The 22,981-nt window shown below is 42.0% G+C and overlaps 3 protein-coding genes across 3 annotated transcripts; 1 reads left to right on the forward strand and 2 right to left on the reverse strand.

The window, feature by feature from the left end:
* The first annotated feature begins 6,910 nt into the window (after positions 1-6,910).
* LOC149390171 (TonB-dependent heme receptor A) lies at positions 6,911-9,602 on the forward strand. Its single transcript, XM_089619693.1, has 2 exons — positions 6,911-6,962; positions 9,184-9,602. Exons 1-2 carry the CDS (start codon positions 6,911-6,913, stop codon positions 9,402-9,404), a joined length of 273 nt encoding a protein of 90 aa, XP_089475819.1. The 3' UTR covers positions 9,405-9,602.
* A 2,330-nt stretch (positions 9,603-11,932) lies between these two features.
* On the reverse strand, positions 11,933-13,094 carry LOC149390172 (ATP-dependent RNA helicase). The gene is made up of 2 exons (XM_089618650.1): positions 12,768-13,094; positions 11,933-12,131 (listed from the first exon to the last, which is right to left on the reverse strand). Exon 1 carries the CDS (start codon positions 13,026-13,028, stop codon positions 12,771-12,773), a length of 258 nt encoding a protein of 85 aa, XP_089474776.1. The 5' UTR covers positions 13,029-13,094; the 3' UTR covers positions 11,933-12,131; positions 12,768-12,770.
* A 7,565-nt stretch (positions 13,095-20,659) lies between these two features.
* LOC149390173 (uncharacterized) lies at positions 20,660-21,989 on the reverse strand. Its single transcript, XM_089619694.1, has 4 exons — positions 21,668-21,989; positions 21,138-21,505; positions 20,996-21,038; positions 20,660-20,694 (listed from the first exon to the last, which is right to left on the reverse strand). Exons 1-4 carry the CDS (start codon positions 21,987-21,989, stop codon positions 20,660-20,662), a joined length of 768 nt encoding a protein of 255 aa, XP_089475820.1.
* Between the last annotated feature and the right edge of the window lie 992 nt (positions 21,990-22,981).

Raw genomic sequence — 22,981 nt, forward strand, 5'->3', positions numbered from 1 at the left:
TCGTTTTAGCTCACCGCCCGAACTCAGGTGCCCAGCACGTGACTCAGTTTAATACGGAGGCTATGGAAGATAGTTGTTATTGATTCTAATGGTTTAGAACTCAACACACTAATCATATAATGCTAATAAAGTAATCTTATTATCGAATTTAGTAATCATTTATTCATTATCTTCAAGTGGGCAATATTCCCAACACAAAGAGCTAATACAAAACGCTAGGTCTAATGAGGACCTAGTTGCCAAAACAAAAGAGCAAGAAGAGAGAGAGAGAGAGAGAGATGTTGGAATAGATCTAGGATTAAGAAAAGATTATCGCTTCTAGCAAGCGGCGGAATATAAAAATTTCTTTAAAAACACGTAAAACGATTTTACTACCTAGACAAAGTGCACGAGCGTATAATTTAAAATTTAAAAACTACTATGAGTTTTCACTCGGTACCAACCTCGTTAGAAGCTTGAGCGTTGAGAAGTCTTTGAAAGAGGTGAATCGATCATCTCTCTACTAACCTTGCCTCCCTCGAGGCTTCTTGAACATGTGAGTAACAACGAACGTTTCTACCACTAGAGTCTTTCAAGTTTGGTTAGGATTTAGTGTGTGGGCACTTTTAAACACTATGACTCAAGAACTTGTCTTTGAGCCAAAGAGCTAAAACAAAACGCTAGGTCTAATGAGGACCTAGGTGCCAAAACAAAAGAATAAGAAGAGAGAGAGAGAGAGAGAGAGAGAGAGAGAGGGCCGCAAGGCTTGAGAGAGAAGCTCTGAATCTCTAAAACTTGTGTATTCAACATCGTGAATGAGGTGTGATATTAATAGGAGCATGGATTGCCTTGAAGAGGTAGTTTCCTCTTTTCTATTGAATATAAAATATTCATGAGCACAATCTTTATTTCCCATTCCTATCAAAATACCAAGGTTGGAAATAGTTTCCTCTTTTTCTCCTCTTGGCCGCCCAAACCATGTGCTATCATGGTACAAATTTGTTTCCTCTTTTTCTTTTGACAATTATCTTCATACATCAATGCACAAAATAAATTCCTCTTTCTCTTGATGGTATGCACGAAATTTTGGCTTCTAGAACATGCTTCTAGATGTTTCTTTATTTGTTCATGACAATATAAGAAAAGCCCATATAGAATTTTCAAAATTAAATTCAATCATCAAGACCCAAATCTTTCAAGTTGGCTGTGTAGAATATTTCATTGTCATATGGCAAAAAACTTATTTGTTGAAATTCATACCATCTTATGTCCTAATGGACAAAATCACCCTTCAGAGAACTTTCGTAAAATTTGTCTAGTTCAACATTTGAACTTGTTTTGACTTAGCTTCTAGTTTAACTAATCCTACTCTAATGACTTGTGGTAGTGACCTCATGGATCTAAATGAACAAAGCTTGAGCTAGCATACTTGGACTCAAAAGTTCACAAACTTTTTCCATGTTATAGCTTAATGTCAACTGACTCCACTAAAGAGTTGACACTTAAATCTCTTAATTCAAATGAATATATTTTCTACCCAAGAATTCTACTTAATTGTGATGAGTGGATCAATTGAATATTATCTATGTTTACCGTTCATGAATATCATCAACTAGACGAGATTTATAAAATTACCATTTTACCCTTCTAGTTGTTATTTCCTCAACTCTTTTGTCGCTTGTGAATAAGTTAGAAACAATGTATTGACGAGGAGCTAACAAGTCACATTGATTCATCCAAAAGAGTAATGACTCAATTTCGACACTGGCCAGTTCATTTATTCACATTCCAAGGAACAAAGCATGAGGTGATTGTTGTCGCACGAAAATGAACAACTATTTAAAACCTCGGGCGGTCCGATCCAAGGCCGGACCAAGTGATCGCACCCGGGCCAAGAGTGTGAACTCGATAGTCTCGAGCTAGGGTTCTCTCCGATCAACCCGCCTCCCGGGAGAGGTAAGGGGTGAGGAGGAGGAGTGACCGTGCCTTGGTTGTCGGCTGCCTACGTACCCGTGCGTGGGATCAGGTCAGAACGTAGTTCAAGCGTGTAGAACGCTGTATGAGGAGCAGAGCCTTGGTGGAGAAGCGTGCTAGACGAAGGAAACGGGGCGCGAGGAGTCCTCGGCAGCGTCTCAGAACTTCGGAGATCGCGTACGCGTCTAGCGTGTTAGACGCGCAAGGGTAGCTCTAGTTGAGAACCCTAGGGGCGTGCTTGAGCACCGGAGAACGTTCGGTCAAAGGGAGCGACGTCCGGGAAGTCCCCGTGAGTGCTTCGGAACCTTTGAGAACGAGGGAGAGAGAAGAGAACCTGCTTCAGGCCAAATGTGGCATCCAGAGAAGCAGAGAAATCGTGGAGAATCCGCTTCAGGCCAAGGATGGCATCTAGAGAAGCGGAGAGAAGTCTCAAGTTCCTTGAGAAAGAATGGGATGGCTTTCCCCTCAATGAGAGGGGGTATTTATAGGTGTTTGGGGGCCTTAGGAGGCTCCTTTTTCGTCCATGTGGGACTAGGAACGCATGTGGCATCAAGCGGAGGCGCACGGCGCGCACGGCGCACAAAGAGCGGCGCACAACGCGCGGCGCGCGGCGCAGGGGGCGCGGCGCGCGGGTCATCTGGCGCGGCGCGCGGGTCATTGGACGCGGCGCGGGATGCGCGGCGCATGGAGCGCGCGGCGCGGGCGCGTCTTGGCGCGGCGCGCGGTCTTCCTGGCGCGACGCGCGGCCTGTCTGGCGCGGCGCGCGGGCTGCTGTGCTTGATTGGCCGGCGCGGCGCACGGCCCGTCTCGTCGGGCTCTTGCGGGCCTTTGAATACCATTCATGCCACATGAAATATGAAGGTTTCCACTTGGCGAGAGTGACTCGATTCGAGGAGCGACTCGAGGAGTGAAGCTCGACTCGAGGGGCATGAGGATTTGGCACGAGGACTTGTCAGTCGACTCGTGAGAGAAGGCTCGCCGCTCTTTAGGACCTCCGGCCTGACCATCGGCCCTTTGAATGGCGTGTCTTCTTGGCGTCTCGGGTTTTCCGAAAACGACCGACAACAGTGATATATATTGCATTTCAACAATTTTGTACATGAATTCCATATCTATGAGATCTTCACAAAGTTGTCCATGACATCTTCATAACTTAGTACTTCACCAATAGATCTTGTCTATATCACATAGTGAATCTAGAACTCTGAATTTCTCAAATGAGAATACGTAAGCTATGAAATGACATGTCTCATTTCAAGATTGATGTAAGCATGATGCAATTCATACACAGTAACTCCGAGACATAAGAGGTTAAACGGTTTGTTCTTATTCTGTCTCTAGAAGTGCACTGGTCAATTCAGTACCTTCAGAAGATACCGAGAAGAACTATAGAGTATCCAACTCTCAATGTCCCATAACCAAACATCATAGATTCTCCTAACAATCGTATTGAGATCAATAGTCCTTTGATCCTTAGATTGCGAATATATTGTTTTAAGCAAACCATGAAGAGTTTGTTCATGCAAATCTACATTTGTCTCTTCATATGTTGTTAGGTGTTGTCGCTCATTTTCGGACAACTATTTAGGAGCCTAAAGCGGTTAGACCCAAGGCCGGACCAAGTGATCTCGCTTGGGCTCGAACGTGTCGGACTTGGTATCCCAAGTCGTCCCTTAGCTGTCGATGATGTTTGCCTCGTCTTAACACCTGAAAAGCAGGAGAGAATGTGTGAACTACAAAGGGGAAACAGAGGGGGTACCTCTGTTTACCTCTCCGACGCTCAACATTAGTAGGATTAAGCTGAGTGAAAGAGGTTAGGTGTTTAGAGAGTCGAAGCTTGAGAGAAACGAGTGAGTTAGGCGACCAAGGAGCGTTTTGGGACTCCTTGGCCGTGTGGATGCCCCTGCTTCGGCCATTGGCCGAGGCAAGTCCTTGGGCTGGCCAATGGCCGGGGATATCCTTGGGCCGGCCATCGGCCGGGGCATGCCTTTGGGCCGGCCAATGGCCAGGGATATCCATGGGTTTGCCATTGGCCGAGGCAGACCTTAGGGCCGGCCAATGGCCGGGGATATCCTAGGATCGGCCATTGGTCGAGGCAGGCCCTTGGGCCGGCCAGGGGCCGAGGATATCCTTGGGCCGGCCAATGGCCGAGGATATCCTTGGGCCGGCCATTGGCCGAGGATATCCTTGGGCCGGCCAATGGCTGAGGATATCCTTGGACCGGCCATTGGCCGAGGATATCCTGGGGCCGGCCATTGGTTGAGGCAGGCCCTTGGGCCGGCCAATGGCCGGGGCGAGCCGCCGGGACGTGATCGATGCCGCCTCGTCTTTGTTCGGCCGCTCTCGGGGTCGGGCCGGTAACATTAGCCCCCCGAGTTTATCACCGAGTGAAACTCGTGTGGTAAACTCAAGATCTGCGCTGTTGTAGGCCCATCGGAGCGACCCACCGTCAAAAGGTACGTCTTGATCGCCTTTAACTATTATTTTCCCTTAGGTCGATTTATTTTCCGCATCTTTATGTCTCATTGCACGTGTCTATGGACCCTACCAACCACCTGTCGGGGTGTGGGGCCGTCAAAGATGACATCTTCCCTCTACTCGGGGATTAACACGTGGACTTGGAGGGTTTTTGGGCTAGATTTTCATCTCCCTCAGCCACCTACAACGTGCCATACTCGTCATCTTCAAACACTAACGCAATAGAGATGGTTGGGGACTATTTTTCTTCGATCAAAGCGTGGCTGGTCGGCGAGGAAGGGGCCGCGCGCACCGGAGATGGCCCGTGCTGCCAGGGGGACACCGAGGAGGGCTGGGCCGACCAGCGCGGCGCCGGCCTGGGTGATAGGCATGCCGGGGACGTCGTGTGCGCAAGCCGGGCCGCCCAAGAGGATGCCGACGAGTCGCCCAGCCCGGGGGATGCCGTCTCCGGTGAGATCGGTGCCGAGGGATGTGTACTAGCCGTGGGCGGCGCCGCGCGGGTCGCCGCTGGTGTTGGGGGAGACCTCTCCCAGCCGGGTAGGGGCGATCGGCGAGGCGGGACCGGGCGAAGGTACGCCGGCCCTGGGCGGCGTCGTCTGGGCTGGAGCCGCCACCGGAGATCATTGCGAGTGGCTGAGCAGGCGTCTCGGGAGAAGGCGGAACAGTCGGCCGACACCATTCTGGGGGAGATGATGAAACTCCAAGCATCACTCTTGGATCGAGACGAGGAGCTGAAGATCGTCCATGCTCGACTATCGGCGAGCGAGATTTCACGCATCAAGGCAGAAAGGAAATGGACTCCCTGCTGGTGGAGATGCAAGCCCTCATTGAAGAGAAGGACGATGCCGTGCGGGCCAAGGCGGACTTAGAGGATGACTGGGACATTGCCCTAGAGGAGGCTCGTTATGCGGCGGCCGTACGGGGTCGACACACCACCACGAAGGAGAACGCATCTCGCGGGACTACGATTTCTATCGTCGACGACATGTTTCCTCCCTTGGACGACGTGCCACAGATGGATGACCCTCGTCCCCAGGTTCCCGCAGAGGCTACTCAGTCGACGAATTGCCCGCCTGACGGAGAGGCCACCGACAGGTCGGGCGTCCCTCCGCCTGAGATTGATGAGGAGCAGATTGACTTTGGCTTCGAGTAGTTGGTTTTGCTCCGATTTCCCGCGCATTTGTTTAGCGCTTGTCTTGTTTTCCTTTGGGATATTCGTTGTATTTTCTTTTTCTTCCGCTGGGTTGTTTTCACAAGATTTCTTGTCTTTGCTAAAGCTTTTTCCGGTTTATTATGCATCTTATTTTCTCGATTTACTATGCTTATCGTAATCGATTCGCGCAATCCGGCTAGTGCGTGTCTTACGACCCCCGGTTTACAATGTCTAGCGTAACCGGTTTGCACGGCTTAGTGCCATTCTTAGCGGCGAGGTTTCCTGTGGACGCTAGCTAGACCAGTTTCGTCCGGCGGGTGCGAGTCTTTGCCATCCATTCGTAACTCCCTGCCTATCGGCGCGTGCGCGCTGGACGGCTATCGCGCCCATCTTCCGGCGTGTACGCTACCTGTTGGCGTGCGTGTTGTGTGCCAGGACGGGCTTGAGGCTAGCGCAGTTCCCATCGAGTGCGGTAGCTGTCGGTACGCGTGTTACGTTTTGGGTTTTGACTACCGCTTAAGGATCAGCGGTCCGGTGCGCGGACGCGACCTGTTGACATCTCGCTACCTTTCGGCGCGCGAGGCATCGAATCGTGCGAGAGCGTCGCGCGAAAAAGATATGTACCTGTTAGCCCCCCAAGTTTCTTGTGTACTCGTAGAAGAGACTAGAAATTATAACAATGTATGACAAAGGTTTTGAGGAGAAATTTAATCCCATTACTATGTCAAAATAGGCAAAAATTACATTCCCAAGCCATTGGCCTTATTTAAATTTGAAATTGTCTCTCAATAAAACCGGAAATAAAATGAAAACAATCGAGCATAAAGAATCGGGAACAGGCTTCTATTGGTAGCATTGCCTCAAATGCTCGGCGTTCCATGGATGAGTGAACACGAGCCCTTCTAGGTTCTCGAGCACGTACGTGCCGCCATGTACGGCTCGACGCACACGGTACGGGCCTTCCCAAGTTGGACCCAGGATTCTGGCTCCCTGCACCTTGGTGTTTTGGAACACCCTTCTGAGGACGAGGCTCCTGTCGGCGAACTTCCGCAGTTTGACCTTGGAATTGTAGTACTTTTCGACCTTCCTCTTCTGTGCGGCGAGGCGAGTAAGTGCGTCTACCCTCTTCTCGTGTATGAGATCCAGCTCGAGTCTTATTGCTTTGCTGTTAGTGGTTTCCTCGAACTCTTCAATGCGAAAGGTTGGCAGCTTGGTCTCGACGGGTACCACGACCTCGATGCCGAATGCAAGTGCGAAGGGGGTTTCGCCAGTTGCGTTCCGCCAGACAATGTTCTTCCAGATGCGAGGATCCCGAAGCGGCAGACAATGTTCTTCAAGATGAAATTAGTCGTGTTCGCCTCCGTGATCTTTGCCAATGGTTCTGCCTCCAACCATTTTGTGAAATAATCGATAGCGCCACGATTGCGTGCTTGTATTGTGTTGGGGCCGTAGGTAGCTCACCAATGAGGTCGATTCTCCACTTTGCGAAGGGTCGAGGTACGACGATCGGGCACAGTGGGGCCGGCGCTTGACGCGGAATGTGGACAAACCTTTGGCATTTGTCACATCTTTTGGCCCACTCGTGGGAGTCCTTTTTCAAGGTTGGCCAAAAGTAACCGAGCCTTAGCAGCTTCAAGGCCAAAGACTGTCCGGCGGCGTGGTTCCCACACAACCCTTCATGCACCTTGCAGAGCGCTTTCTTCGCCTCGACCTCGGTCAAGCATCGGAGGAGGGGCATAGAGTACCCTCTCTTGAACAGGTTGTCCTCCCTCAACGTGTATTTCGGCGCCAAGCTTTTCTGCCTTCTGGCTTCTTCCTTGTTTTCGGGGACGACTCCTCGCTTGAGGTACTCAACGAGTGGCGTCATCCACGAGGGGGGCGGAACTTCGTTGACCACTCCTACGTCGCTTCTCTAGACGTAAGGCCGAGTTAGTACTTCTATCGGGACGCTGCCTTCTCCCTCTTCGTCTGAGTTTGAGAGTTTATTTGTTTTAGGGACATTTTTATCCGAAAATAGGTTAAAAATCCAATTTTGGATATTATTAAATGAATGGGTCTTGTCTTGATACTTTGAAAATTTTGAGGCTTTCAAAATTAAATTTTTCTTTAAAAAAGTACTACCACATGCAATATCCACTTCTTATTAAAAACATTTATTTGTGGTGTTTTCCTAATTCAGTTTAAATTTAGGGCATCCATTGAAATTTCTTAAACAGATAAGGCCCAAGTAGCAATAAAAAGTGAGATCGTCCTATTATTTTCCTCGATCCCTCTCCTTATTAGCTTCAGTCCTTTGGCCGTCATATACCTCTCGCGACATTGTTGTTGGCTGCGAAATCTGCTCTCCTTTCTCTCGAGACACGCATATTTGCCATGGCATTGAACAACGGTCTTAGATCCGTCGCGAAGCATCTTGTCCCTGGTCAATTTCTTATTCCTTTTTTTCATTTATATATTCATGGCTATTCTTTTTTCTTCTTGCCCTAATTCCGATTTCGCGATCATCGGAACCTCAAGTTTATTTACGACGGCCTCTCCTTTTTCCATTCGAAGTTTTGACACACTCGTGGTTGAATGAACCTTATCATTTGAGTATTCATGTGTTTATATGTATATTTATATTTTGAACGAGGGTGTTTCGATTTGTTGGAAATTAGGGTTTGTGTTTGATATAAATGCACTAGGTGTTTAATCCGGGGATGTTAGTGTTAGGGAAAAGAGGATTTTCAATTTTTTATTTTTATTTTGCTTTTGACTAGTGAATTTTCAAATAAAAACTTGCAGTTGCTCGAAATTAGGTAAGGATAACATCGACAATTGAATTTTGTTTTTGGAGGAATCCGGAACGAGAACGACAGCTTTGTTTTTGTTGTTTTTAAATACAAAAAGCTTTGGATGTTTTTATTTGGTTTAACCTGAAGCTTGAAGTTATAATCTTGGGCTTATTACTTGAGTCTGTCTGTATTGTTGATTTTTGTGGAGCCTCAAGTGAAGAGCATAGAGCTATGAGCTTGCTTCTTCTCACAGTGCTCAGAACATCGACTGGCTTTCTCGATGCTGACCAGTGGTTTTGTTCCATTCATGTGTCTTTTCGTTTGGAGGCCGAAAATATATCATACATTTCGTTTTATACATCCTCGGGAGATGTTACATAGTCATCATGGTTGTAGAGTTTAAGGGTTTGCATGGGTCGTGACTCGTGATGCTTGTTAATCATGTTGTTCTTGCTTGTTGTATGTCAAGTTGAGATGGTTTTGTTTGACTTTCGAGCCTATTGTACTCTGAAACTCAGAAAACAAATGGCAAGGCCCGAGTAGAATTGGTGGGTTCAAATCTCTGTCTAAAAGAATTGTAGTTTGAAAGACTAAATTCACTACTATACACTTACTGCATTCTTCATCATTTTCTTTTGTTTGCTTCACCGAGTATATGCTCTTTTCAGATTAGAACAAAAGGGTGCTATTCTTTTGCTAAAATCAAGTACCCAATCGTTTAATTTACCCTTTCTGTTATTTCACTAAACTCAAGCCCCCAGGGTAAAATATATATATGCATGTCAAAGTCAAATTGTGAGTGGAACAGTTTGGTGTGTGGAACAGGGACTAGACGCATTCACTCGAGCGGAGTGAAGAGGAGCGGAGGGCACGGGCACGGGCACGATGAGCCGGACTACGTTCACGCGAAGCACATGTACAATTTGGACAGCATGAAGCATCGCACCCTCAAAATGTCCGTCGCCGTCTTCTCTGCCTTCATGATCGGTGCCGGCGTTCCCGTCTTTGCCGTTGTTTTCCAGCAAAAGAAGACTGCCTCGGGTTAAGTCTATCTTTCATTCACCGTTTCTGCTCTGTCAATAATCGGATGGCTTTTGAAATTTGCATATCTGTAGAGACTTGTTTCTCTACTTGCTTGGTTTTGATGCCTCAATACTTATAATTGTTTTTCCTTCTCTTTCTTTTGCATTTATTGAACTTTTATAAGTTCCGAAATTGGAGTCATAAAAGATTTTGTTCTTCAAGCTTTACGTGTGTTTCTAAGGAATAATGTCCTGAATACTTGTGCCCCGTGAATTGAATCTACTGCTCTATATCAACTAGGGTGTACTTAATATGGTGGGGTAAATGTTGTTAGTATAAACCTTTGAATACCGAGCAACTCCAACAGTTGAGCCACGCCTAGAAAATCAATCTGGCACCTTAAATATGCTGCTTGGCCTCTTTATAGATCTTTTTTCAGCCCGTTGACTGGCAAATCATGTTCAAGAGAATAACACAAGTTTAAATTTTAATCACGTTTGACTAGAGTAATTGTGGGCTGTCCGTTACGTCTTGCTGCAAATGGAAAGTTTTAGTTTTGTCCGTTTTGTAGCTTCCATTTTGCATGACTCAGCGGCCCCCAAGATTCTGAGTTATGTTTCTCTTTAGATGCACCTCTTTATTTCCGCTAAAACATCTCTCTTTACGGTCGTGATAATTTATAACAGCACTAATTGTGTAATTTGTGATTTTCCGGATAAAACATTTGCTCCAAATCAACTGGTACGAAGCACCATTATTAACATCAGACGTTAAAAAGGTCTGCAAATAGATCTTATTAGTCTAATACAAATTACACACAAAATGTACATTCGTTGTGTGTGTGTATTGAGCTGAGCCGAGTTTTAGAGTACTCGACCTCAAGCTCTATTCCATATAGAAATAACATGTTTGTACTCGCGCTTTATAAATAATTTAAAGCTCGAGTTCGGACTCGCCCCTTTTCATTCATAAGAAGAGCTTTGATTCGTTTAAGGAGCTTGTTCAACTTCGAAATATCAAGCTCGAGCATGCTCAAAGCTCAGAAGAATAATCATTTTGAGGTTAATTAAAGAAAATAAAAAAGAGTAGAGTTCAAGTTAAAATAAACTCGTTCAAATTTTAAAACCGATGTTTAGACTTGGGCACAACAACTTTTTTCCTTCCCCACTCCAACATTAGAGTACAAACATAAATATATTTTAGTAAAATAAATTATCAAATGGCTATACGAGCTCTTTAATGATAGCGATAAGTAAATTATTTATTGGAAAATGATCCCGTAATGCGAATTGTGACTAAAGAAAAATCAAAATTGAAAAGCTCAAGTATTTCGCAAACTTAACATCTACTCATTTGAAAGAGATTAAGTTAAATTTGGTTGAAAGATGATTTTCTTATTAATGAGTAAGACTCATTTATAATTAGGTGATCGATTACAATCGAGCTTGTTTTTTTAACATATAAATCTAGTCCTACTAAGCCTTCTAATTACGAAATAAAAAATAATCCTAATTACGAAATAAAATATAATCCCTAATACGTGAAATAAATAAAAGTTGCCTATTTAGAGATTTTTTTTTTTTTTTAATTAAATTCAATAAATGCTTTTTATTCTAAAAAGTACGATAAATTAATTGACTATATTGTCATCGACAATAAATCGGTATTTATTGACAAACTTAGTCATATTTTTAAAACAAAAAACATTTATTGAATTTTGGTAAAAAAAAAAACATTCTAAATGATTGTAATTTTGGAATAATTCCTATTGTTTATCAATGAAAGAGTCCGTAACAGAAAAGTCCATAAATTTATAAACAAACATGTTCATAAACTTGTGGAGGCTGAGTATCTGAAAGTTGAAGCTCCCATAGTTTATGGGACTCACAAGCAGATTGGTTCGTTTGGAGGAGTCAGATTAAAAAGTTCACATAAAATTGCGTACACGTTCTTTAATTTGGGTGATAGACTAGCTGTGACCTTTGTACAGCCTAGAAAATCTCAAAGCTCTCTAGCCTACACATTTTTTTTTATAGAACATAATAAAAACTATCCTCCCGGCATATGCATAGTTAAGAAACTTAGTTCCATAGGCTAAGCCAGTCAAATCAATATTCACAAACACAGGTCAAATTTTCTGACATAAAACTCCTTAGAACAGAACACTATAGCATTGAATTAGTTCCATAGCTTCTTTGCAGATTTATAGTCTAAACACTGACAATGATTATTAACAAAAACTACAAGCTTGGGATCGGTTACCACGGGCGATTATGGATGTTGCTTAGTATCCTCTAGGGCTATAATAAACACTCAAAACATCTCTAGTGCACTCATCTAGAAACCAGGTGAGGCCTGGGTATTTCTGTAGTTTAAACACTGACATAATGATTAACAAAAACTACAAGCTTGGGATCGGTAATCACGGGCGATTATGGATGTTGCTTAGTATCCTCTAGAGCTATAATAAACACTCAAAACATCTCTAGTGCACTCATCTAGAAACCAGGTTAGGCCTGGGTATTTCTGTTTTGTGCAAAAGAGGCAACGCTATAATAAAATTCATTCAAACAAGATTTATAATGACAAACACCAAAGTTGTTTTTCCCTTGTCAGATCACAAGGCAATGTAATTAAGAATTTTATTCAAAAGCATTTCATCTGAGTAAGTCATGCAACAAAATATGCAGTGAAAAAAAAAAACCCGATCAAATCTGCGCAAGGAAATCCCGGCTCATCATCGTTCATCCCTGCACCCAAAAAATAAAAACACAAAGGCCATCATGACATAATATTCAAACGTTGAGAGTTTAGAGAGGTGGCATTTAATATGCAAGCATTGTGTTAAATTTTAATGCCACACACATGGAAAAACACTGCCAACGAAGACTGAAACACACCCACGAACATACAAGCAGTCACAACTACAGATTCGCAACTAATTGGAATGATTATAATTTCCTTTAATTCATCTACGTTTTAAGCTCTTCGAAGATTGCCCAAAGACATGCAAAGACCATGGTTGTTCAAATCATGATCGACACACCCAGCAATCATCCAGTCAAAAAGCAAATAAAAAAACCTAAAATTAGGAAGAGCATAAGCAATTGAAGATTTCTCGAGTGGGAGTTTCAGAATTATGTGCAATTTAACTGTGCAAATCTTCTTGCTATATGGAAAGACACAAAATCTTAGAAAAGAAACTGAACGCAGACAGAGAAAGCCCCCTCGACGACCAACGTAATTGAGCGCCGATTTCAGATTGATTGGGTATATAAACATCTTAACAAGAAAAACAAAGATCCTAAATAAAAATTGATTGCACAAAACCCTAAAAAATGTGGGTAAAATTGAAAGAATCGACAAACCCTTGAAAGAAAGGGTACCATTCAGTGGTCGGCGTGTTTGTGGGCGAGGTGGCGGCGTTCTTCGGGGAGGGCGACGAGGTAGGAGAGGGCCATGCCTCCGAAGCAGACATGGTAGAGAGGCTCGATTGAACCTGTTTGGATGTACTTGTCGTTGTAGCTGTCCAGCCCCTTCTCCACCGCCTTCTTCATGTTCTCCACCGTCAGCTTCGGCTTCAGATACCCCGGCACCTCCCGCACCCGCAGCACCTTCATCTCGTTGTACAAACTCCTCCAAGCCATCTTCTTGGATCCAAATCTCTCTCTTTCTCTCTCTCTCTACTAGGGCGTAACAATGATATATTGCTTCCGCTTATGTCATTTATAGGAGACTCGATTATTATAATAAAATATTGAAAGAAATTCCCGACTATTAAGTATTTAGTTTGATACCTATTACTATCTTTCTTTTTCGCAAATTCCACTTTAATCTTTTATGTTATTTTATCAAACAAAATACTATACTCATAAATTATCTTTGAATTTCTCGGTCATATATGAAGAGCTAACGATATATTCAATGACACCGATGTAAAAATGACACTTTTTTACATTTTAAATGATTGATCGGTAGAAACGAGACGCCCAACAAGTTCTCTCCTAAGCTCTAAAGGATCATGTATACTTACTGTTGTTAACAACATGTCGTTTCCGAATTTCAACAATCACGAACAAAATAATATGACTATTATGTGTTTAGTTCGATTTAATTTATTTGTGGATCTCAAAAAAAGTTTCGTATAAGAAATGAATACTATATATGTAATAATATAAATGAAAATTGAACAGAGAATAAATCTTTATTAAATATTCGATCTCAATTACATAGGTCGAGTTCGACTGATGAATGCAATTGATGAGCTCGGAATACAACGAGAGAGAGAGAGATTAATAGGTCCCAAAAAACTCTCTCAATTCTCTCAGAAGAAGAGAATTTATACCACGATGAGATGTGAAATCTTCGGAGACATGTATTGGCGACTTCATCCATCATCACATTTTCTTCCGCCACGTTGCCTCTGCGTTTGAACGGGCTCGGGCTCTCTGTGTTTTGGGGTGAGATCGCTGCTCCTGTGTTGACTTCGACTTCGTCACGTCTTTGGTGGTTGCGTTGTAAGCTTGTAGAAATGGATTTGGGCCTGGACCAAGCGATTTATTAAATTCGTGCGACAAGAATTAATAACAATGATAATTAATAATTCGTGCGACAAGAATTAATAACAATAACAATCGCAAGCTCAAGAAGGTCGGCCGCTGGTCCAAAGCGTATTACGCCGAGAAGAAGCAGAAGGAGGAGTTTGATGCGGCAAATGTTGAACTCCATTCGTCGATGGTGGCAAAGCAGAAAGAGGTCGACGATGCGAACCCCGAGATCGTGCGCCTCAAGTCTACAACGAAGGCAGGGAAGGACAACATGATTTACGCGGCGAAAAGGGCAACCTCCTTCATGTACTGAGAGATTATCTCTAAGTACCGAGCTAGCAAGGATAAGATGGATGAGGTGACCGTGATCCTAAAAAAGATGGAACAATTTCGGGGCACTAAGAAATTCATTGGGGACATCCTCAAGAACCAGGTTGCCGACTGGGCTTCCGAGCTGAAGGTCACAAAGGAGGATATGGCGACTTATCAAGACGAATTCGATGGGATCGCCATTCTCAAAGTCGAGGATTTTCCATTCACTCCTTAACCCCGACTCATCCCCCGCTGAAGACCAAGAGGCTCAAGTAGACTCGATGTTGTTGATCGACGATGGAACTATGCTTGATCAGTCAGTCGAAGTCCTACCGGAATACCCGAAGGAATTGAGGAGGCCGTAGCCAACGCTTCGACTCGGCCACCAAGGACCGAGGTCACGCGAGTTCCAACCAGGACAAGTGAAGAAGAAGAAGTTTCAATTATTCTTATTTTTTTTTTTGAAAAGATTATAAATATTTTTTTTTTCATATTTTAGGCCCGTTTGTTTTGCGCATTTATTTTCGTTATTTTGAAACAGCTCACAAGCCGGCTTGGTAGCTTTGTTAAAATATTTATTTTTAATGGGCCTAAGTGGTCCATTTATTACATATGCATGTTTGATTTCGCTATCCTCTTTGATATTTCCATATATATATATATTATACTTTTGTTAGTTTGTGATTTCATTTTTTTGGCTTAAGAGATGAAATGTTCTCCCGAATCGTTTTATTTTTGTGGTGCCGACATTTGCAGCGAATTGAAAGACACGTGGGCTAGATCTTTGATTAAGTATGCTAGATATTTTCTTCTATGAAGTCAAGAGAATGGCAAAGCGACTGGTCATTTTTGCTTTCATTTTTGTGGGTGCACATTGTCCTTAGAGTCTTTACAACGGTGCTCGATTAGGATTACAAACTCGACATCATCAGAGAGAAATGGGTTTCTCCCGTGATCGAACAGAATTGTGTAATTTTTTGGAGATGAAATGTGCCCTATTATCTGTCACAATTTTTCGTGGCGTTCCGTGGTTACATATGATGTTTTGCCAGATAAAAGACTGACATCATAGTCTTTTATTAGGACGAAGGTGCTCGCTTCAATTAATTTAGAGAAATAGTCAGTGATGATTAGGAAGAATGTAGTCCGTCTGCGGTGGTTGGCATAGGACCCACGATGTCCATAGACCACTTCATAAATGGATACAGGGTTGTGATCGAGGACAGCTCTTTGGCTGATTGTCTGATGTTGGGGGCGTGTCCCTGGCACTAATCACAATGCCTTGAATGTTTTTCGCAGTCAGTGAGCATTGTGGGCAAAAAGTATCCTTGTCTTTTTATTTTGATGGCGAGAGATCGGCCTCCCGCATGGCTTTCGCACTCTCCCTCGTGTACGTCAGTGAGTAGCTGCTGAGATTCAGTCACTCCGACACATCTGAGGTATGGTCCTGAAAAACGTTTTTTGAAGAGCATTCCATGGATGATGCAAAATCTCGCATATTTCAGTTTGAGCTTGTGTAGTGATTGTTTATCGGAAGGGGTTATACCAGTGGTGATGAAATTGAAGATGTCCTTTCTCTAATCCCTCTCTTCTATAGTCATTATTTTGTTAACAATAATGGCTATGGAAGTTTGTTTTATTGTTTCCACTGGTATGATTCATTTGAGGGCAGAATCTGAAGTGGATGCTAAGGCGGCGAGGGCATCCGCAAAGGTGTTTTTTCCTATAGGAGTAAGTTCAAACATGTCGAACTGGATTTCTAGACTGTTGACGACCTTGAGGTAGGCCTATATTCGGTCGTCGCTTGCTTCGTATTCTCCAAAGAATTGGCTAACCATGAGTTAGAGTCGTAAAAAGCGTGCACTCGCTTCTCGCCGACAACCCTTACTAGCTTTAATCCGACAATGAACGCTTCGTAATCGGCTTCATTGTTTGATGTAGTGAAGTCGAGTCTGAAAGACTATTCGATTATTTCTCCGTGAAGGGAAGTTAAGTGTATCCCCACCCCAACACCATGTTTCGATGATGTTCCATCAACTTTCAAAGACCACGTCTCGTCGAATGCCATGACTTCGTCGTCTTCCTTAGGGAGTACGACTAGGAAGTCGGCCATGACTTGGGATTTGAAACATGTCCTAGTCCGATATTCGATATCATACTCACTAAGTTTGACATCCCACTTCGTCAGTCTTCCCGAATGATTAGTGTTGGGGATGAAACATGTTGGTATTGATTAAGAACAATCGTTCCGACACCAAATTGTTAGTGAAATGCCCTTATTGGGAATACATATCCCTATAACCATACGGCATATAAATAATTACGCTATCTAGCTAATTAATTATACGATTATATGATCTATATTTGATAAAAATGAGTAGTAAACACTAGAGCGCAGTTCAATCAACCAATTTATAAAAGATGAAGGGAATATCATAACACTTACGGGTTTGTGTTCAGCTACAGAAACTTCTAATCGAGTTCTTCAATATCCAATTCTAAGCTCCAGGTACTCGATCTTCAAGCTTTGGTCTCTGGTCTTGAATCTTCGGAAACGACCACTGGACTCTCATCGTTTGGATCTCCATTGGATGACAATATAATCTTCCAAGCCGTAATCTCTGAATGAAACAAGAATAAAGTGTGGGCTCTCTCGTTATCTCACAATAACTACTCATTTAGGAGTTTGAGTTGTGTCGTGTTTATGCGATTGGAATCACGAAGGGAGAGGGAAAAGAGAAAAATCGACCACCACAGAGAGAGTGGTTGAATTTTTCATCTTGTTTTTCGTGTACCACACGTGGGTCTCTTTTGTGTTCTCCATGACTCCTATTTATAGTGGTAGGATTGAGATATTTTTGGAAGCCATTAGGGTTTCCTTATTCTCCTATATTCTTTCCTATTTTGTAGTTAAGCATGAACCAGTGTATTTTGACTACAAATTCTACTTTTTCTCTCATCCATCATATCAGAATCTAAGATATTATATTTCCTTATTTTTCTCATATATTTAAGGAATCTAGATATTTGAGAATAATAAGGACAATATCTTATTTCCTTATTTAATGGAGAGAATATATCAATCATTATTATCCTCATAAATATTAGGTAATTATCCATGAGAAAGAATAAAAGACAATATCTTATTTCTTTATTTAATGGAGAGAGAATATCTCAACCATTATTCTCTCCTAGATAATAGGAAATTATTTATGAGAGAGAATAAAAAGTATATTATCCCAACAATTGTAATTCTCTTTTATTTATTTAGTTACCTGATTTCTTTTCCATAAGTCTAGCAACTAATCGAAGAGAGAATGCTGGGTATTTAAACCTTATAGTATGCGGCCAACATAAGTGTACTGGGCCTAGGAATTTTTTAATTTTATAGTTACCATGACGCCCAACTTAAAATTTATTTAATTAAATACTTGTTTCAACAATAAATAATTAATTGCATAATAAATATTTAATTTGGCAAATAGACAAATTTCTAAATGAATGATGCTAAGACAATTTACAGATGTGAGATTGTAAACAGTAAATCTTATTATTACTTGAGAGCCGACTCGGGGACTATGACCTAGTAACATAAGCTCTTACAAATCTTATTAAAATAGATGAAAAAGTCATTTCTCTTATTTAATCGATTCGTCAATCTTGGTGACACTCCACAGAATGAGCTAGGAATACATTTTCTTATCACTAGAGTTATATTTTACTCTTCGTAAGAGTGTCCGTTTGTCATGATCAGTGAGTGATAGCTCTCCTACGAGTCACAACTGGTCGACTCAATCATACAAGACTCATAAACGTTTATTAAATCCAATGTGCAAGGTTAAACCCAACGTTTATCATGTTGGAATAGATCTAGAATTAAGAAAAGATTATCGTTTCTAGCCAGCGGCGGAATATAAAAATTTCTTTAAAAACAGGTAAAACGATTTTACTACCTAGACAAAGTGCATGAGCGTATAATTTAAAATTTAAAAACTGAAAGTGAAACAAATATATGCGGAAAAGATAATTCTTCTCATTGATCGAATAGATATTTATACAGGTAAATAGACTAATTAAATCCCTAGTAATTAGGATCAGTTAACTACAGAATAAAGACAGAATAAAACAGCTTATGTAAATCAAATATCTACTCCTAATAATCAGGGATATTATTTCCTATATTTTCAATAATAAATATATATACAAGACTGAGTCAAGGCTCAGATTTATTCGACACTCCCCCTCAAGTTGGTGCAAATATATCGATCATGCCCAACTTGACAGTAAAATCTTAGAAGGCTTGTTGGTACAGCCCCTTCGTCAAAACATCTGCCAGTTGCTCCATAGTAGGAACATATGGCATGCAAAGCTCTCTTAGTTCGAGTCTTTCTTTGATGAAATGTCGATCCACCTCGATGTGTTTCGTCCGATCATGCTGTATGGGGTTGTGAGCAATAATTATCGCAGATTTATTGTCACAGAACAACTTCATTGGGCTGTCGTATTCGACCTTCAACTCTTCTAAGATGCTTCGAAGCCAAATCACCTCACAAACTCCTTGTGCCATTGCTCTAAACTCAGCCTCGGCACTGCTCCTAGCCATAACATTTTGTTTCTTACTCCTCCAAAGAGAGTAAGACTCGGACTGTATAAAGTTTGGATACCGGGGCGAATGTCTCCTCATAGTCCAAGCCATAAGTCTGTGCGAAACCTCTAGCCACGAGTCGAGCTTTAAACCTGTCAATAGAACCATAGGCACCATATTTTACAGTGAAAATCCATTTACTACTCACTAGGTGCTTTCCTCTTGGTAAAGTTGTTAGCTCCCAAGTCTCATTTTTTTGTAAGGCTCTCATTTCCTCTAGAACAACCTCTTTCCAGCTTGGAATACCTAGTGCTTCTTCTATTGATTTTGGAGTTTCATCATCAGTCATACTTGTGGTAAATGGTCTAAAGCTAGGTGAAAGATTGTTATATGACACATATTGGGAAATTGGGTGTTTGGTGCAAGTACGAACACCTTTTCTGGTCGGTATGGGTTCATCAAACTCAATGTTGATAGATTCAGATTCTACAATGGGCTCTAATATATGAGGAATAGAAGAAGGAAGAGAAGTTGTACCTGGATCAACGATCGGTGAGGGTGATGGCAGTGCAAGAGGCACTGGCAGCTCATTCCTTTTCGTGGCACGTTTTCGAGTATACATTTTGATTTTCGGAACCGAGGTGTTTGTTATTACGTTTCCCTTACGAGCAGCAACAATTGGTAACTCAATATCTTTGGTCATAGTCGTGTTATCTATTGGTGTGCTATATACATGTTCTTTAGGTTCCTGATTTTTTAAAATAATTTGTTCATCCCACAAAGGTAGTACCGCAGAATTAGAGTCCCAAAACTGATCTTCAAGTTCACTCTCCCCCTGAAGAGGAGTTTTGTTAAAAAAAAGTTTATTCTCAAAGAATGTGACATCCATACTTATAAACATTTTACCCGAGCTAGGGTCAAAACACTTATAACCTTTTTGGGTTGGAGAAAAACCTAAGAAAACACATTTTATGGCCCGTGGATCAAGTTTGTTTCTGTTACAGTCATGGACATGAACAAAAGCAGTGCAACCAAAAATTTTTGCCTCTAAATTAGTAAAAGATCGGTTAAGAGGAAAATATGATTGAAGAGTTTTTAAAGGGGTATTATAACCATGTACTTTGCTCGGCATCCTATTAATTAGGTACGAAGCAGTGAGTATGACTTCACCCCAAAAACGTTTTTGAACATGCATTGAAAACATTAAAGCTCGGGTAACCTCAAGTAGATGTCTATTTTTTCTTTCGGCAACTCCATTTTGTTGCGGTGTATCGACACACAAACTATGATGGATAATACCATGGGCTGCAAGAAATTGACCGAGGATAGAATTAAAATATTCTCGACCGTTGTCAATTCTTAAAACTTGAATTTGTGTATGAAATTGAGTTTTTATCATTGAGTAAAAAGTTTTGAAAATACTTGCAGCATCAGATTTTTCTTTAAGGAGATATATCCATGTAGTTCGCGTATGATCATCGATAAAAGTGATAAACCATCGAGTGTTTGAAATGTTTTTTTTTTTATTTTAGATGGCCCACATATATCGCTACGGATGAGAGCAAAAGGTTTAGAAGGCACATATTTTAAAGATGGATATACAGATCTTTTATGCTTAGCAAGCTGACACATCTCACATTGAAAATCATCAATATTTTTATTTTTGAATAAAACATGAAACAAATGTCTTAAATAACCAAAGCTAGGGTGACCTAATCGATAGTGCCACACCATTATTTCATTTTCTAGAGATAAGAAATTAGAACACCTCGGTTCTGGAAATTGTGTACTCGAAAGACGTGTCGACTCGAGGTAGTAGAGACCACCACTGCTTTTAGCACTGCCAATCGTCCTCGCCGAGCATTGGTCCTGAAAAATACAACCAGTGGGTGAGAAATTGATGAGAAATTGTGAACAGATATTAAATTGCAAGATAATTTGGGAACATGGAGGACGTTGTGTAACGTTATTGCTGGAGATATAATTATGGACCCTTTTCTAGCAATTGATGATAGTGAACCATCTGCAATTTTGACTTTTTGAGTACCCGAACAAGGATAATATGTAGAGAACATATATGATGAACCTGTCATGTGGTCTGTGGCTACGGAATCTATGATCCAAAGGTCAAGGTTATCTTTAGAGGTATGGAAAACTGAACCTATTATACCTTGTTGAGCAAGAGAAGATGAGGGTGTATATGGGTTGGTAGTCTGATGAGAACTCCACAATTGATACAATTGTTATAGATTTTCTTTGCTAAAGAAGGACTGCTCGGTCGAGGAATTGGGGGCTGCTTCAATTGACGAGACCTGGTAGCCTTTGCTGTCACGCGGTGTACGATTGGATGGCTGGTAGTCTGCGGGTTTTCCGTATAACTTCCAACACTTTGCTTTGACGTGACCAGGGCGGTGACAATGCTCACATACTGGTCTCTCTTGTTGTTTCTGAAGTCGTTGTAGATTGTATTCAGGCTGAGATGTCATCAAGGCTGATGTCTCCACGATGGAAGAGGTTGACTCTTTATGAAGCATCACGACGCGACGACTCTCTTCTCTCCGGACCTCGGCGAACACTTCTCTAGTACTCGGGAGAGGCTCTCGACCAAGGATCCGCCCACGAACTTCATCGAGTTCTTTATCTAGACCCTGTAGGAAGTCAAAGACTCTATCTTTCTCGACTGCTCAAGCATACATCGCATTATCAGTGGTACACGTCTATTTCAAGTCACAATACAGATCTATCTCTTGCCAAAGAGTCTTAAGTGTAGTGAAATATTGAGTTACCAACTTTTCTCCTTACTTGGCAAGTCTGAGTTTGGTCTTGACCTCGAACAGCTGACTTGCGTTTCCCAGATTTGAGTATGTTTCTTGTACAGCTGTCCAGATGGCCCCTGCCGACGGTAGAAATAGGTAGGTTCTTCCAATCCCTGGCTCCATGGAATTAAGTAACCAAGAAATCACCATCGAATTCTCTACTTCCCAGTGATCATAGCCTTCATCGTCGCTTGCTGGCTTCGCCGCCGTGCCGGAGAGATAGCCGAATTTGCCCTTCCCGATGATGAAGAGCTTGACTGATTGTTGCCACTCCAAGAAATTACCACCATTTAATTTGTGAGAGGTGATACAAAGGCTCTGATTAGATTCAGGGGTAGAGTAGGACATATAATTATTATTTGTACTACAACTCTGGTTGAATCACCTGTTGAGCTGGTACTAATATTTTTATCGGCCATGGTTGTGAGAACCAGGCTCTGATACCATGAAAGTGAAACAAATATATGCGGAAAAGATAATTCTTCTCATTGATCGAATAGATATTTATACATGTAAATAGACTAACTAAATCCCTAGTAATTAGGATCAGTTAACTACAGAATAAAGACAGAATAAAACACCTAATGTAAATCAAATATGTACTCCTAATAATCAGGGATATTATTTCCTATATTTACAATAATAAATATATATACAAGACTGAGTCAAGGCTCAGATTTATTCGACAAAAAACTACTATGAGCTTTCACTCGGTACCAACCTCGTTAGAAGCTTGAGCGTTGAGAAGCCTTTGGAAAGGTTGAATCGCTTGTCTTCGCACTAAGCTTGCCTCCCTCGAGTCTTCTTGAACCTGTGAGTAACCACGAACGTTTCTACCACTAGAGTCTTTTGAGTATAGTTAGGATTTAGTGTGTGGGCACTTTTAAACACTATGACTCAAGAACTTGTCTTGACGCCAAAGAGCGAAAACTAAACACTAGGTCTAATGAGGACCTAGGTGCCAAAACAAAAGAACAAGAAGAGAGAGAGAGAGAGAGAGAGAGAGAGAGAGAGAGAGAGAGAGAGAGAGAGAGAGAGAGAGAGAGAGAGGCGCCAAGGTTCTAGAGAGAGAAGCTCTCAATCTCTAAAACTTGTGTGTTGCATATTGTGAATGAGCAAATCCCTTGTTTCCTCTTCTTCCTCTTGGACGTGCAACATGGTGCATTCAAGTCATTGAATTTGTTTCCTCATTTGTTTCCCTCCTTGCTTGGCCGCCCATATGCATCCATGATGCTATGGATTTGTTTCCTCTATTTCTTTTGGCAAGTATCTTCATACATCAATGCACAAAATAAACTCTCTTTCTCTTCTATGATGGCCACGATTTTGGAGCTTCTAGA

This window comes from Urtica dioica, chromosome 7 (assembly GCF_054948205.1).
Source record: "Urtica dioica subsp. dioica isolate 48M chromosome 7, U.dioica_male_clone48M_v1_H2, whole genome shotgun sequence".
NCBI lineage: Eukaryota > Viridiplantae > Streptophyta > Magnoliopsida > Rosales > Urticaceae > Urtica > Urtica dioica.

Bases quoted from the DNA above. Each gene is read 5' to 3' on its own strand.
- LOC149390171 (XM_089619693.1), top strand. From the start codon at position 6,911: ATGTTCTTCAAGATGAAATTAGTCGTGTTCGCCTCCGTGATCTTTGCC. The intron at 6,963-9,183 runs GTTCTGCCTCCA...TGTGTGGAACAG, and splicing joins CTCCGTGATCTTTGCCAATG to GGACTAGACGCATTCACTCG.
- LOC149390172 (XM_089618650.1), bottom strand. From the start codon at position 13,028: ATGGCTTGGAGGAGTTTGTACAACGAGATGAAGGTGCTGCGGGTGCGG.
- LOC149390173 (XM_089619694.1), bottom strand. From the start codon at position 21,989: ATGTCCTACTCTACCCCTGAATCTAATCAGAGCCTTTGTATCACCTCT. The intron at 21,506-21,667 runs GTCAGCTGTTCG...ATGCTTGAGCAG, and splicing joins CTCAAATCTGGGAAACGCAA to TCGAGAAAGATAGAGTCTTT. The intron at 20,695-20,995 runs GTATAATAGGTT...TGTATTTTTCAG, and splicing joins ATCTTCTCTTGCTCAACAAG to GACCAATGCTCGGCGAGGAC.